Genomic DNA, 17,446 nt, shown 5'->3' with positions numbered 1-17,446 from the left:
CCTATTTAGTTTTTTCTTGTAAAAAATGTCGACCTCGGCCCAATTGCAGAGCTATAGCTCACGACCAATAATTTCTGGGCATAAATATTCGTGCCAATGTTGAGAATCAACCGGCTGTTTTTCTCGCCATTTTCTGCGGCAAACAGTTGCACGTTTGTGTCCAGAACACGGCCACCACGTGATTCACGCTGCTACAGAAACGGGGACCCACCGAAAGAAATACAAACCGTTTGCAAAACAGATTGCAGAAATCCGAAACTCATTTCCCAAATCAATGCGCGCAGCTGAGCTCTTTTATTACCGGACCCCTTATCGTATCCATCATCATCTCTCATCACGTACACGTGTGTGTGTGTGTGTGTGCGTGCGTGCGTGTGTGTGTGTGTGTGAGAGAGCTCTTCACTACATAACCGAGTTTAATTGAGATTGTTCGCGATTTTTCGTTGTCCATTAACAGGCGTCAACCAGGTTCTTGTTCTTGACTTAGAAAAGGCCTTCGACAAGCTGTCACATACAAAGCTGTGACATAAAATGCACTTTCTATCTAAAACGTTAATGGTCAGCTATGCCGATATCCCAAATAGTCGAAACGGTTGTGATATTCTGAAAGCCCACATCCAGCTCTCCCCAAAATACACGTTCATTCTCTCAGTTCGGTACAGTACCATGTCAAAAAAATAGGTAATTCATTCCGAAACACACATGGGCGCAGCCATTTTTATGACGTAGATGCACCCGAACGGGCATTGTGACGTTTACGCGCCTTCGTACTTGTCAGTGGATTTCAGCTACGGCTTCTCGCGGCTTCACGTATCTGTGCTTGAAGATGGCGGACAGCTGGGATAACTACCGATCCACCGTTCCGCGATAAGTAAACAGTGCAGCAGCTGCGAACTCATCCGCGAACCAACCTGTGTGCGATGTTGTGACTGGAATTCGTCGTTTGTGTTTCGTGAGCACGTACAATTTGTATCAAGTCGCGTCTGCGTTAGCCCCTTTACAGCACTTGCCCATTGTAGAGGCTGACGTTTCGACAGCCGTGTCAGCAAGAAAATGCCGACAGCGTTTTATTACTGCAGGAAAATTGTATGTATTTGAGAAACCGCATACTGCTATGGGACAAGTTTTACGTACGATTTATCAATGTGCAACAGCGTCGACGATGGTATGTAACGACGAAAGACGTAAAACGAAATACAAATCACATTTTAAACTTTTTGTGGGATTCTGTGCATTTTCCAGAAGCTTTCTTTGAATCACACACTCCCACGTCACGCTGCGTTGTGTGGTACGCTACAAACTACTGCATTTTATGTCTAACATCTGGATATTGTTTGTAATGAACACCGTCGCACAAAAACATGTACACGAAAGCTCCAGTAGCCATGTGGTTGCACACTATGCAGACGCAAAAGAAGTACCAGAGCACATATTGCCACTTAGAAATGTGGTGTCTGAAGAGTTAGGGCATAGCATAGATCCTAGAAATCAGGTGCACCTTATCCTTCTGTAGAGTGCTCTTTCAATTCACAACTCAGCCCATGGGGTGTAAAAGTGTTAAAGGCAATTATGTGACTTGTCGTCCTGGGTGACATCACTGGCCAGCCTCGGGATTAATTCCGTGCTCAGGAATTATTGTACAAATCACTTTCTATGTAGGACGTGATAAGCAATATGTAAGTTGCAACCTTGTCTGCAGCATTCTCGATTGCCTCTTACCTTTACAGTTCGAGACACGTTACCAAGCCATTTGCAAAGGGCACTCTTACAGGGGCCGTGTAACTCGAGTTTTTAGTTTATAAAATTTATAAAAATATAAGTATACAATATGCAATATGAAATCTATATAAAATCAAAAATAACATTTATAAAAAAAATTACAAAAATAAATAAAAAGGCTTCATGGAAGCAATCCGTTAGCATACCCATTGCACATGAAGCACAATTATATATGCTTGGACATCATCTAATTAATCTTCTGAACCATATGTGTGACTGCATACGAATTTTTTTTATGCGCATCCTCTACCTTCCTATTCCTACATGTGCACACGAATAACAGTGCATATATGTGAAGTGACAAAAAGCAACGCTACACTCCACCATCATTGTGCCCCTTTAACTTTTCCACATTTATGTCTGGTGAACAGGGAATATCTCACTAGAAAAGAAGACATTTGTGCATTGTTTGGCAAGCAAATAAATATATTTATTTACATTTTCCATAAATCAACAATGTTGTGACCTGGTGCAAATATTAATGTCAACAAGTGAAGTACTTACAAAAGAAAAATCTGAATAATCGGTTGCCGTTGTGATATGTACTACTATGCACAGTTCATGAATGGAACATGTTACCTCATTGCATTGCCTCCATGTGAGCACTAGAACAGGCAGCTTTTTAGGTCGCTCTTTCCGTGTTTTTCTATTGTCTTTTTTTGTTTTCTGTTTTTGCAATAGCAAGCATGGCCATAGTGAATCACAAGCAACCAAGGACAGGATGAGACATCTACAATGCGACTGCTAGCTCTAAACTGATATATTTATTAGCAGACTCTGGAATATACATACACATGCTGCTAAGAAAATGACAATTTAACCAATAGAATAACAGACAAGAAAAAGGGTTACATATCTTCCCCTCTCCTCATTCTATTTCACAGGCAGCTCTAGTATCATTCTGAGTGTGTCCGTGCGTTCCCTTTGAGATAACGTATCTCTGACAGAAGCAAATCCAACAGCGGACTGCTTACGGATGCAACTATCTTGGATTTCTCTAACCACTTGTTATTTAACCGCTGCCTTGAGCTGTGTGTTCTGGAAATTTAGGCAGCATCCAGGGTCCCTGCAATGTGTTGCCATGTTTCTCGAGGGCCTGTGTTTCGCTATGGCTCTCAGATACAAACTACCCCATTTCAACACAGTAGAAAACAGATTTGTAAATAGCATCTGTTGATTGCACTGTACATACCCCCCACATAAAGGATCATAGTGGATACTACATCTTGTGCAATAATGTCAGGAACACAAAAAAGCTAGATTTGAAACCACTCTTACGTCGTAGTAGTAGTATTTGTGTGAAGCTGCGCAATTCCTGTCCTGCAAATAATTTAAACCATATGTTTCATCTGCCAGCGTGATGATCCCCTGAAAAGCAATTCACACTTGGCGGGAACTACCAGTTCTGAAACCTATCCCTGACATGTGTAGCCATCAGGGAGGAAACCCAAGGGCTGCGGTGGAAAAGACAAACACACACGGGCTATGTTCTCTCTGTGTATCAACTGCTCTGGCTACTAAGAAGAACATGTTCCAAATTAATATAACATGGCTTGACATGATACGCCAGCGAAAGCTAACCAATAAAATTAGTAGTTAAATGTACAATACGTAAACACTTGCCATAACATGACAGTTTCCTTTCTGCACTCATGCGCTACCATTCAACCCACACAAACAGTGTACTGAATTTTTTTATAGCATTACAGGTTGTTTGACAGAACTTGAACAAGGTTATATAGCACACGATAAAAGTAGAGTGAACATAATGTGCAGAAAAAAATGGCTGCAAGCAAGCGAGCTGGTGAAGATGATGCATATGTAAAACCCCGAGACTAGGGAACACAAAGGGACATGTTTGTGTCTGTCCCTTCGTGTTCCCTAGTCTTGGGGTTTTGCATCATGGATAATGTGCAGGTTTCTATTCACGCTTAATGGCCGTAGCAGTAATGCATGAAGACCACTGCTAAGTTGTGTTGAGAAACACCACTTTATGTTTGCCATGTCTAAATGAAACGTACCTGACCTGATCCAAATTAACCGTTCTGAGCCTGGAACACACAAAGAGAAAAACGCAACACACGCCACAACATTAACAGATAGCAAATGAGCTGTAGCGAGCTCCACCTTGGGACAAAGTCAACAAGTAATTCACCAAAAGTCAATGAGCGCCTGAAATGTAACATCTCCAGTGGCGTAGCCAGACCTCAAAGGTAGGGGGGGCTCGATACGAAAACTCGCCCCCCCCCCCCCGCTGATCCTGTGTCGACAACACACACATACTTGTGCACACTGCACACTGCGGATTAAAAAAGGGAACGAAAATAGTTGATTTAGACGTACACAGTACGATTACATGTATAGGCTGTCATGACCAATGAAGTGGTGTCACAAGATTGGAAATATTTTGAAAAGATCATACTTTGAAAACCATTCAAGAGTGCTTCTTAGATAGACGCCATGAACTGCAAGAACTTTCGCGATAGTCACACTGGTCCCCCCCATATATTATGTTCTCGGATTTGCACGATTTGTGTGGGTCGGTCCGTGGCAGGTGGGGGGGGGGGGGGGCCCATCCACAGGAACCAGTGTCCAGAAACAAAAGTGCTTGAACTGGGAGATAGCAGCTAATCGGAATGGCGACCTTTGTTTTCCACCCTGAAAGCACAGGTTGTAACTCTGAGGGCAGATTTAAAAGTGGTGTCAAGATGTCTGCATGCGAGTGCACATGAAACGTTGAACATAGATGAATACTCAAATTATAACATCACATTGTCATACCTGTTGGTGGAGGTGGACTGCAACTAACGTCTCAGCAATTTCTTCATGACCAGATGCAAGCCAGATCATGCTTCATTTCCGCCTTCAGCGTGCACCTGTGATAATTCAGAAGTTAGATTATCAATAGTACTATTGTGTTGTTAATCGTGGTTATGTCAGAGTAAGCGCAGTAGGACAGCTGCACAATCGATTCATGAAGCTTGCTATTTTTATATCTGAACCTCGACTTACCTTTTTGCTCCCGTTTTTTGCCTTGATCGTCAGTGGCACGTTCAAAATTTGTGTGTTGAAGATCTCAGATTTTCATCAGACGATTTCGTGCCGAGATTCCAAATTGCCTCTGGAGTCGCGCGTAACCAGTGGCGTAGCCAGAACTCCAAGGTAGGGGGGGCTCGATACGAAAACTCGCCCCCCCCCCCCCCGCTGGTCCTGTGTGCGACAACACACACATACTTGTGCACACTGCAAACTGAGGATGAAAACAAAGGAACGAAAATAGTTGATTTGGACGTTCACAATACGATTACATGTACAGGCTCTCATGACCAATGAGGTGGTGTCACGAGATTGGAAGTATTTTGAAAAGCTCATACTTTGAAAACCATTCAAGATTGCTTCTTAGATAGACGCCATGAACTGCAAGAACTTTCGCGATCGTCACACTGGGCCCCCCATATATTATGTTCTCCTCGGATTTGCACGATTTGTCTGGGTCAGTCCGTGGCAGGTAGGGGGGGCTCGAGCCCCCCCTAGCCCCCCCCCCCCCCCCCCCCGTGGCTACGCCACTGCGCGTAACCTATGATAACAACGACGAAATCCTTGCAGTGGAAATTAGCAGGCACCACTGTCAGCCAAGAGCTTCGCAGTGCTTGGTCTTTTGGCAGCTTATAATAGGTAACACTTGAATGCTCAGATGCATTGTTCTAACAGCGTAGCACTGTCGCATCTTTGACAACTTCGCCGTGGCATATTCACGAATCATATCGCTGCAGCCCATAAAAGGCAAGGTCAGAACAAGGAAGTGCACTTTCCAAACGACGCTGTGCCAAAAAAAAACATTCACATGCTTTGTTTCCGGCTTAGCAACAACATAACAGCTGTCCGCTTATGTACGATGCACAGAGGAGGAAACGAAAGAAGCCAAGCAGCCAAGCCAATAAGAGTCCATGCCAAGCCAAAGACAGATAAACCGAGAGCAGTGACGTCGGTGCGCCCGTGCGCAGGGTTTGCCGACGGTCTGACGGCCGGGCGTGGGAACTAAAAAAACTGTTTTCTAACTACGAACTGTTGGAGCAAGATATTTCGCACACATATTCAGTGTTCGGTAATGAACACACAGCGCGAGTATCGCTCAGTTCTGCGGCACTTAAAAATCGGCATATCTGACCTTTAAACTTATAGGGTGCTTATCGTCATATTTAAATCGTCGCCTCCAGTTTGTTGAATACAACAAAACCTGGTCTACTTTATTGCCTGCGTATTCTGGGGCCCTTGTTGTCTTTGATATACATGAACGATATTGTTGATAGCGTAAATGTTAACATAAAGCTCTTTGCAGATGACTATTTTACATATAGGGAACTAAGCTCAAGAGATGATCATGTTTGTCTGCAGAATTCTTCAGACGTGGTCACAAAATGGTACAAGAAATGGCGGATGGACATCAACGTACACAAATGTGTAAAGATGACCACCGCCCGGAAAAAGAAAAATGTGCTCGATTACAATTACACGAGGGTACCTGCAAAAGCAAACTCCAGACTATACTTCATGCGCAGAACGCATAAAGATGCTAATACCGATACCAAATTAGTTGCTTATAAGATGACGGTGATGTGATAACGAAAAAATTTGGGATGTGAATCGCGACGAAGTCGAACTAGCTACCCCATGACGCTTACACGCAGAGAATACAACAGATAACACTTATAAGACTCTAGTACGGTGTTAGATTATGGTTTTGTGATTTGGTTTCCGGCAGCTATTACAAAAATTATTATTAAGAGCAAATTCAAAGAAAAGAAATTCACTTTGTCTTTGGCAATTTTTCTTGCTATGACTCACCTTCACAACTGCTGGAATTAGCTGGCACTCCCGCCTACATTATCAAACAGAGTCAAAGTTCAAAGCTTAAGGAACTTTGGTTAATTCTGAATCATCACACTTGCATCAATCCATCATTGTTCATTAATCTAGCGAGTAGAGGAAGCTCCCGCACCGAACACTCAAAACAGATATAGCAATATAATTTTATGTCCAACTGTTTAAAAGATTCGTTCTTTTCAGCTGCGCATTGCCAATCGGAATAGTTTACCACAACAGGTTGTCGAATGTAACACATTGTTCTCTTCTACTGATTTGGTTGAAGGTTACTTGAGTTGAACTTCTATCATCTTGTGCATTTTTGTGATGTTGTATTGTGCTGTGCACTGGCCCTCGTTCTACGGCTTATTATTAAACCAGAAGTGTCCTAAATAAATAAACAATTTTGGTAAAATAGCGTAAATACAGGTTAGCTGGTGGGTGAACTGTGTCAGAACGGCAATTGCGCAGGTGAGCTGGTACATGATTAGAACCGTGAAGTTCGAAACACGGAGGGAAAGACAGGACGACAGGATCTCGTGTCGTCCTGTATTTTCCTCCGTGTCCCGGGTTTCACTGTTATAAGGTGAACTGTGTGTTTGAGCTCTCGTGTTCGGCAGTTATCTTGTGTGCCCATGCTCAGGTTCGTTTACGATGGAAATAATATAGGTACTGAAATCGAAGCTTGATGTATCCAACCCTTTTCTTTTTCTTTCCAATGTAATCAACTAAATCACTCTGCGGATAGAGTGGATAGCGAATAGCGGATGAACGCTCCACGTGCGCAGGGCGGGTCTTTGCGCACAGCACGTGCGCAGTGTGAACACGCTACTCCATTGCGTACGCTGCAACTAAAACTCTCTGTTGTTGGTTGTGTCATAAAAACAAACGTGTACATGCGTCAGGGCTCGATAAAAGCTTACGGAACGCGCGAACGTCTACATTTTCTTCGGCGCAAGACCCTAGCGGCGGGCGGAGGTGGGCTTGTTCACTCCTTCAGAGGGGTGGACGAATGCGGCGCTTGTAGCGGCACACCATGGCAGGTTTCATTCAACCGATCATGCAGTGCTGAAAACCGTGTGTCGTTGTTGTAGGAAAATTTAATACGACGTGGAACGGTCAGTACATGGACAGCGCCTCAAAACAATATTTACAATTTATGAGCTATGAGGCTATGAGGGGCGATATATACATTGTGTGTCGTTATCAGCGTACTCGCTCGTCCACCCCTCTGAATGAGTGAACGAGCCCGTTTCCTCTCGCCGCTGGGCAGAGGCGGATCTAGAGGAGGGGTCAGGATGTCCTGACCCCCTCCTCAATTTCTGTCTTCACATAGTGTTCAATTGACCTAGATCGTGTATCTACCATGCTGGTCAAGGCTGGACCCCCTCTCATAAAAATCCTGGGTCCGCCCCTGCCACTGGGGTGCCGCGCTGAAGATGAAGAACAACGCTCGCGGGTAGGGCCGACGGGGCACTTGCCCCGGGGCCCACACCACAAAGGTGCCCCGACCAGTAAAGGTTTTGCCCAAGGGAAATCTGTTTTGCATGCCTGAAACGCATCCCTGAAAAGGAAACTTGGTAAAAATCTGTCCTCCGTCCACCCATATCGACCCCGAATAACACATTGGATAGACATAGAATACACGAGGGAGCCCCAAAAGCACAGTGCCCAGGGGCCCCCACCACCGTAAATCCGGCACTGCTCGGGCGTTCCATAAATTTTTGTCGGGACCTTTACCACGACCTACTGTATCGCTATGTATAGCAGTAAGGTCGTGCCTGTTACCTACGCCACGCTCTCTCGCGTCAGAAGTGATAACGTTATCCTTTTGCGCTGTGGTTGACCCCGAGCGTGTTATCTGGTAAAGTTCTCTTCTTAGAGTGCACGACTCTGCAATCGCTGCCATGGCGATATTCGAATTAACAGGAAAGATAATTAGCGTAAAATTCTGACTGAACAGTTAATCAGAATTTCTGGTGTCTTCTCATCTTTTGTCTTTGCATCAGTGCCTCTTTTAGTGCAAATGCTGCGAATTTCAAAAAATTTATACAGCGTTCCGATGTACTTGTTCCGATGTGTATGTGAGTTTCACACATGCAATTACATGAATTTTGCGACTATATAGGCCAAAAAGGTCCAAATGGCGCTTTTAGAGATATAATTTTTAGGCTAACTCCTCCAATTTGGTTTTCTACCTGACCTCAATATTTGCTAATGTTGTTACGCCAGGAGGGTACAGGATGTGTACGAACCCTAAAACGTTTAACGTCATAACTCACCGACTGCAGTACAGACAAACGCAAATATTAACATAGCCTTCATTGCAGCAGATCCCGGGTTTTGCTGTGGAAGAGCAAAATCGAAGCAACAATTATATTCAAGGTTATGACTTATATTGTAGCGTACAGTGAGCTACGATTAGAGCAAGAACAGAACAGGCAATATTGTGCATTCATTCCCATCAGCGTTATCACTTTGGTACTGCATTGTGGTACATTTATCCAAGGCGACGTCGTAAAGGAAATAGCAATGCATATTTTCTTTTTTAATCGTAGTGGCTACAGGTTTCTTTTAAAAATCGCACAACAAAAAGAATTATTTGTCGACTGCAAATGCGCTTGTCATGAAGACGAGGGAACGTAAATTCGCCTTTTTATGTTGACTACATAACAATAAAGACACTGCCAGAACGCGTACCTTCAAGAGCAGCGCGAGGTCTGAGAAACTTTTCAAATAACTGCGCAGAAAAAGTACGTATATAAATTTAATGCACGGCTGCTATGATTTATGAATCGTGTACTGCGTTGAAACGCAGCAGACCCAGGTGACGGGGTTCGCGAAATAGGTTTGCATGCAAGCTACATGTGCCGTATCATTCCATCTGATAGTGAAGAGCGAACTTGTAGGTTTACTTACTTCTACTCCGTGTGCGTGGTTTAGCTGGGAGCACACCGCAAAAATAGCTTTCTCGCAAGAACGGCGACAAAATGAAAGTGTCGCTCTCACATTGCAGTGGTACAGGATGTTGCGCACTCAGGTTGCAGATAAGTGGGGAACTCTTTATCTTCCGTATTGACATTCAGCCTACTTCGAGTCACCAGTGAAGTTTCTCAAAACGGTGTACAGGATCACTGGGATCACACACGATTGTGTCCGGGGTACCTTCTTGTTTTGTCTTTTCGTCTCACCTGCCTTTGCGATACAAGCTACAAAGATTCGTCGAAAGTAGTGTTCCTCGTTTTTGGGTTTAAACTGAAGAATGCCAATTAACTTGCGCCAACAAATTTTCGCTCATTCGGATTTAACCGGCAACCAACTGCACGAGACAATGCAATGCAAAACGCACGTATGTAAAGCATGTAAGGTTCTTGCCGAGTTCCCAAATAGCCGAGAGAGAGCAAAGCGCACCCTTGTTCTATTTCTGGTCGCACTGGTGTTGTCGTGCTTGTGACCGGTAATTACGTACATCTATTGCTTAACTAATTCGCACCAGCGGCATGGCCGAGTGGGCTAAGGCGTCCGCGCGTTGGTCGTAACCAAGGTCGTGCTGAAGACTGGGCGGTGGTGGGTTCGAATCCTACCGCCGGCAGTGCTGTCTCAGGTTTTCCTTGGGTTTTCCGAAGACTTTCCAGACGAATGTCGGCACAGTTGCCCCCGAAGTCGGCCCAGGACGCATACTAATCCCCCTGTCCCCCCACTCCTTCCTGCTGCCCTCTCTCCATCTGTCCACATCTGTACGCCGCTCATAGCCACAGTTGCTTCGCGGCGCTAACACGCAATAAAAAAAAATTATCTAATTCGCAGGTTAATTCTCTTGAGAGAGAGAGAGAGTGGAAAGACCGCAATCGTTGCAGTAAAGAGGAATGACAGCAAGGAGTTCTAAGTGTTAGAACGGTGTGATCCACTATTGATGAACGGCGTCTGTGCCCAAACAAAACGTCATTGCAGCAGTGGTGGACGTGGTCAGGCTAGCGACTGTCAGGGTTGAAATCTTCCCCATAACTATTGATGTGAACTAAAATTTTGATACGCTGCGGTAGGCTCCTTTGGGAAGTCGCTGCGTCAGTTGCTCCACTGTACGAGTTGCTGCTGAAGAACCTAAGATGAACTGTTACTGGGGGGGGGGGGGCAGCAAGCACTTTTTGAAGTGATCAGACGGACGGACGGACGGACGCGCGCGCACACACGCACACACACACCTTGCATCTGGTGTGCAGGGTTCGACCACGGTCCGAGAATCTTCGCCTGGTTGAACGGCCGTTTGTCAATACGTTACATAGCAACTTCCATGAGTGCACGATCTTGGTGATAATGCTCACAAGCCAGGATGACGTGCCGAAGTCGACGTACACTCCACAAGTGAGGCGTAAGGAAGACGAGGTGGAGCAGAGACGGTGTTTAAAGGCAGCTGTAATGGCAACCTTCAGACTCGTGCGGTGGAAGAGTGCAGTAAAAGGGCGCGCTAGTCGCGGAGGAATTTCAAGAGAAAGCATGGGAACAGCAGAGAGAAGGGAGTGGGCTACGTCGTTTTGCCATTGACCCTGCCGGTGAGTGTCGAAAGGAGGTATCTACGGTCTCCCGGAGACATCATTATCAAGGAAAGAGCTGCGTGCTGATGGGCGCTCAAGGCGGTTCTGTCTGCTTCTTCATTACGGCTGATGCCGACATGTCCGGGAATCCACTGCAATGCGACAGTGTGTCCTGCAACGGTCGCCTTCTTATAAACTTGCAGAATGTCAAAGACAACAGGACTGGGGGAGCCGCGTATCCCCAAGTTGGCCACACACTGAAGCGCGGGTCTTGAGTCAGTAAAGACGACCCAGGAGTGAGCATGGCTGGCCGATATTTTTTTTTTCACAACAAAGAGGGGTAGAGCTCGGTACACGCAGATGATGTTCTGTGCGAAAGATGGTAACCACAGGAGATCGACTGAGTGAGATGGAATGACAAACGCTGAGGACCAGCCGTCCCGAGAAGATGACCCGTCAGTGAAATCTGACGTTGACGTCGTGTATCCATCATTCATCATGCCCAGGGTAAGCTGCTTTGCGACAGACGGGGCTGTGTCCATTTTCCTTCCATGCACGTCAGGAAACGTTAGGCAGACGACTTGGCTTGGCAGAGATCATGGAGGGGAGGGCCACTGTGTTCACCACGAAAAGCGGAACGCTAGGCTTCAGCTGAGCAATCACCGGGCGGACTTTGCAGTGAGTCTCAAAATCGTCCATACGAGCGGGTGCTGCCGATGATGGGATAAAAGGCGGAGGGAAGGTCGGCAGGTCCCACCGTAGCGAAGCACGTCCAGCGGGGTCTCCTTCGCTTCACCAGTAACTGCTCGGGTCTCGGCTGCTTGCTGGACTCCGAGGCCCAAACGGAGTGCCGCGAGCGTCTATGAACGAGCTTGCGGTGCGAGAAATTGCGTTCAAACGCTATTTTTCTGGTTTCATAATTTTTACAAAAATATTGCCGTCATTAGTTTTCCAAATCTAGCTCTTGTTCTTGTGCAGCGACGGCTTATGATGTTGATGCTGAAATGTCCAATGATGAGTTTGGAACCGATGTCGGATTTTTTTTTATTCCGTGTTAGCGCCGGGAAGCAACTGTGGCTATGAGCGCCGTACAGTTATGCAGAGATGGAGAGAGGACAGAAAGAAGCAGTGGAGGACAGGGGGGCTGGTATGCGTCCTGGGCCGACTTCAGGGGGACCTGTGCCGACATTCGTCTCGAAATTCTTCGGAAAACCCAGGGAAGGCCTCAGACAGCACAGCGGGCGAACGTTAAATAACACTGTTCGAAATTATCCGCAGCCCTACCCGACGGCACGTGAAGCATACCCCCCCCCCCCACCCGCACACACACTCCCATAACGCGTAAATATACACCAATTTGGCACTGCTATTTCTCCCATGCAGTTCCCACTTGGTGAAGGTTCCAGTGCCAACTGACGCACGGCCTCCATGCCGGTGTCGGAATGGAAGCTCTGACAGGACTTCAGTACCGAGGGACAAGGTGCTGCCGCGTTGCTCCCCAGACGACTACTGACGCGTCAGTGTTAGTCAGACTTGTACGTAACGGGTAACTGCGTTACTATGTAGTAATCAATTACTTTTTGAGTAATTTGTAACGTAATCGATTACTTTTCTGACCAAGTAATTTTTGAGTAATTCAATTAAAATTGCAGTAAGCAATTACAAAGTAATCGATTACTTTCAGACTAAAGATTCCACATTGTTCGGGAACACAAAAAGCCTGTGTTCTGCAAATTCCAAGACAGCCGTCTTATAGCTATGATTTTTTTTCTGCAACAATTTCTTACCTGATGTCAATTGCCACAGTGTTCCGCACGTGTAGTGTATTTTTGAGTGCACTGTCCTCTCCCCATTCATGCGAACTATCTTTCCGTAATCCGGCCTGCATACAGTAGGTTGGACTGTAGGTTTTACCACTGTCCTTTGATAATATTTATAACTGTGATACTCTTTGATACTCTTATCAAGAGACCGTGGTTGTACCACGATCCTGATTAATCATTTGTGGGAGTCCCAGTTGGAACTCTGTCTTCTCTCACTATGCGGAATGCACAGAGAACACTGAATTCTCGACCCCGATAACCTATTGCGACCTTTGTAGATTAATTAGCTCCTGTTAGTCTTGTGCGAATACCGTCGATATCACAACGATGCCGACAATTTGCAATGACTTGTCGCCGTGGCCAAGCTATCTGGCATGTTCAGAGCGGTGGAGAGAAAGGTCAGAAAAAAAATCGTGTTCAAACGCCTGCTGTGCTTCCTTCAAGAAACATTTCTGTCAGCTTTGAGCTTTAACTCATGCAATTTCTCGGTGCTCGCGGTGCAGCTTGCGGTGCTCGCGGTTACGCGCGGCGGCATTCAGACACTTCTGTTTGTACTTTTTCGCTTAGATGTCGAAAGTAATTGGGAACGTAACGCGATACTTTTCTAGACGTTACCTCATTACTTTTTCCGGCGAGTAATTTGTAACAGTAAAAAAATCACTTTTTCGTACAGGGTAACGGTAACGGTAATCAATTACTTCTTTTTAGTAACGTGTACAAGTCTGGTGTTAGTCCTACTTATAGTATTGCGTTAGGAAATGTCTCAGATGTCTATGGTACCAAGAGTATACCACATCCACTAGCTCAAAGAAAACGTGTGCTCCAGTACAAGCAGACTTAGGTAGTCGTAACCTACTTAGTCACTGTCGACGCGACAATTGCGGACACAAATCAGGCACCGTTCATCGCTTCAGCAGCAACAGTGGCACTTTTGAGATCACCGTTTTCGCTTTTGGTATTCCTGTAGCCCGTGATCATCATTAATGGAATGGGCGTTATTAAAAAAAACACGAACACGAACGAATTTAACACTAAAAATAGCATAGCTCATATTACAAGCGCTCTTTGCGATGATGCAGCAAACAAGAATTCCTGTGTGCATGCTATCGTTGTTCATCTGTATATATGTGTTCATGTGTGTTCCCACATGTGTGTGTGCCTCTGGGGGTGTATGCGTGTGCGTTGCAGAGCTTATTGCGTCGAATAAATATTCCCTTTACAACAAGAAGATGGAAGGAATGGTCGCCCGAGCGCAGCAGATGGAACTGGAAGGGGGTGTCATTTAAATATAAGTCGTCTTTCACGATTTCGATTCCGACGGCGCGCCACTGTATACACGCAACAACTGGCCATGCATTTAGTGGTTGCAAGTTTAGGAGGAGGTGCAGGACAACAACTGAAGGTACCCGGGTTTGAATGCCGGTGCCGGCTGTGCTGTTTGGGGTTTTTCCTGTGTTTTCCTCCGACGTTTTCAGATATATGTCGGCACAGTTCCCTTTGAAGTCGGTCCAGGACGCACATCCCTCCAGGGCGTCAGTCGTGACGTTGCTTACCTCTGTGAGGCCGACTACGGCGAGCTCTTTCACCAGCACCACCACCGCAACAACAACAACTGGATCTCATTCGCCACTACTCATGTGCAGATGCCAAAAGGAATGCAGATTCACTTCCCCGGAAACATAACCTTTGGCAATGGCCTGCCGTCAATGCCTACAATGACCTGCCTTCAATCCACAATTCAATTACCGGATCGGATACCGTGACAGCACACTCCAAATGTGGCGTCGTGACGAACATTAAGCATGTTTTTATAGAATGTGGAGCTCTACGAAACGGAGAGGCGGCAACTCTGTGCTCAGTCGAATACTGCTAGCAAGGCAAACATTCAACCTGCATGGCTACCATTATTTGTTCATGTCAGAACCTTATACAGCACCGTCAAGGTCTTCTAATGTTCACGGAGTTTCTGATGTCTACCGGTTTGTTCCACACGCTGTTGTATCTGTATCCCAATTACCATCGGTCTTTCTTCCCATTATTTCTTCTTCATCTTCCTTTTGTTCGGTGTTAGCACAGCCAGAACAGGACAGCTCAATTGTTTCTAAAACGACTTGTGCATCGCTCATTTAACATCATTCTGATATCTCGCATCTTATGTCCTCGCGTGTAGTGGGGTAGTGTACCCGTCTCAACCGGTGAATCATCCCATCTCTCACGATCTATTTTGTTGTTGTCGTTGTTGTTGTTGTCACTCAAAGGAATGAAAGACAGGACTAAGTGCTAGAGTCGTATACAGAAGTATGTGGTGGGATATACGTGTATTGGAATCAAGTACGACACGTGTGAAACACATGACACACGCAGGTCCTGTACATCTTTCCTCCCTTCCGTTCGTGTCTTCAAATGCTACTTTATAATGTTACACTTATAGCAACTCGCAGGTTTTCTATTGTAATACATCAGTATCATTTAATGTGTCTCGTCCTGATCTTTTGCATACTGAACGTAAAGCATTGAGAGAGGAACAGAACTATTGAGGTCTTCTCGAAACGGACCGTCCAAGATGTTCTGGACGGCATTACCAATGTGTCTCTTCAGTTCCACTTCAAAGTTAGCCTTGCGCCCAGGGTTGAGGTTGAGGTCCCTAGAGTAATGCAGAGTTATGTCCAAGGGGACCACTCTCCAGGACTTCATAACGGGGGGTCCAGCTGAAAGTAAAGTAAAGTAAGAGGCCTTCAAGTAATGAACGCTTTTGAATAAATGAAAGAAAAGAAAAGATGATGTGATAAAAAAATGGGGAGAAAAAACAAGGTGTGGATAGGATTGCAGTATGGTGTACTGAAAGTGTGCAGGAAAGAAAAATCGCGCCTGTGCATGCTCACCATGATAAACTCATGAACAGGTGGGAAAAAAATAAGAGCGTAAGCAATAAAAGCACGGATAGCAATTTCAGAAACACGCGTTCAGTGCTGGACAAACGTTTATGGAACTCGCTCCGGCGCATTCCTTCTTCAGAGTAGCACTCTAGCAGCGAATGGTACCGTCCGGACTTGCAAACATTCCTAGTCAAAGATTCCTTGCAAACATTCGGGTTTCCTAGGCACATGTCTGTATGTTCGTGCGGTTCGTGCTGCTATGATATCACTTCGAGGAAGGAATGCTTCGGAGCGTGTTCCGTAAACTTTTGCCCAGCACTGTACAGCATCTGTAAGTGAGCCGTTCCTACTGCCACACCTAGGCCCTGTTTCACAAACTCCGATTTAGATTTGAACCGAGATCTACGGTCCCTTCACTTGAGAATTTAACGCTTAGCTCTGCTTCACTAAAGGGAGTTACTGTCACTGAAACGTTCACCACGTCACCAACTAACGTTTGTAAAAAAGAATTGACTGTCTGCAAGTTTTAGCAACCCTTGATCTCGGTTCAAAGCTAACCGGCGTTGGCGAAGAGGGGCCCTAATCTAGATCGGCCCAGGATCATGATCGCGGCTACGCGGTTCCACATACCTACGCCGTCCGCACTTGACATTCAGGACCCAAATTGATTCAGGTTTTCATCTGCCACCATTTCGAGGGAAGCTGAGAGGGGTAGCCGCTCAGGTTGTGAATTAAATGGAAATTGGAGGAAAAAAGGAAAATTGGGATCGCGTTTCGATCGTCTCGGGTTGGGAAGATGCGCTTCCCAAACATACCAGTGCAGTTATTTCTGCGCGTGATGATTCTATTTCAGCGGAGACACGTGACTTCAAAAGACACACACACACATAAATGTGATGATGATGTGGTGGGTCATTCCCCGCCGTTATGGCGGTACACTGCCCTATTGCGCTTGTGGAAGGGTTGAGAAAGTGATGATGATGGAAAGGTGCCCTATTAGAGTTCGTTCATTAGTCCAGTGCTGGAGAGGAACTCAGCAACAACTCGTAGGTCCTGCATCAGATGTGAGGGCCGGGTCCGGCCATGGCCCGAGAATTTTGGCTAAGTCGAACTGGCGTTGATCGACGCGTTGCAGAGCAGTTTCCGTGAGGGCGCGCTCGCGATCGCACTGTCCGCAGACCAGGAGGACGTGATGGAGGTCACCGCGCACGCCACACGTGGAACAGAGGCTGGACGCGCCGACACCGAGGAGGTGTTTGGAAGCCGGTGTAAAAGCCACATTAAGCCTCATGCAGTGGAAGACTGTGGTAAAGGAACGTGGCATTCGGCGGGGGAGAGTTAGGGACAATGGTGGGGTCAACGGAGTAAAGCAGAGAGTGGGTGATGATGTCACGTTGCCATTGAGAGTGCATCTTCAAAAGAAATACTTACGGAAATTCTATATTTTAATCATCTGAAAATTCCTGACGGTATGAGAGCCGGGGGATACACTTGCTATCAATCGTATGCCTCGATCGCTTTCAGAGAAGAAATAAACTTATGTTGTTTTGCGACGCGGTGCGGTGCCCTACAC

General features: G+C 45.9%; 1 protein-coding gene across 1 annotated transcript in view; it reads right to left on the bottom strand.

Annotated features, from left to right (window-relative positions):
- The window catches only part of LOC135388682 (uncharacterized), a 51,524-nt gene that overhangs the window by 19,305 nt on the left and 14,773 nt on the right, over window positions 1–17,446 (bottom strand). Inside the window, exon 4 of the mRNA XM_064618391.1 lies at window positions 15,580–15,705. Within this exon, the coding sequence (XP_064474461.1) occupies window positions 15,580–15,705 (126 nt within the window). The remainder of the gene's footprint in view (window positions 1–15,579; window positions 15,706–17,446) is intronic.

Source organism: Ornithodoros turicata, chromosome 3, assembly GCF_037126465.1.
Source record: "Ornithodoros turicata isolate Travis chromosome 3, ASM3712646v1, whole genome shotgun sequence".
NCBI classification, from domain to species: domain Eukaryota; kingdom Metazoa; phylum Arthropoda; class Arachnida; order Ixodida; family Argasidae; genus Ornithodoros; species Ornithodoros turicata.
Note: the sequence above shows the minus strand (reverse complement) of the source record. Positions and strands in the feature narration are given on the sequence as shown.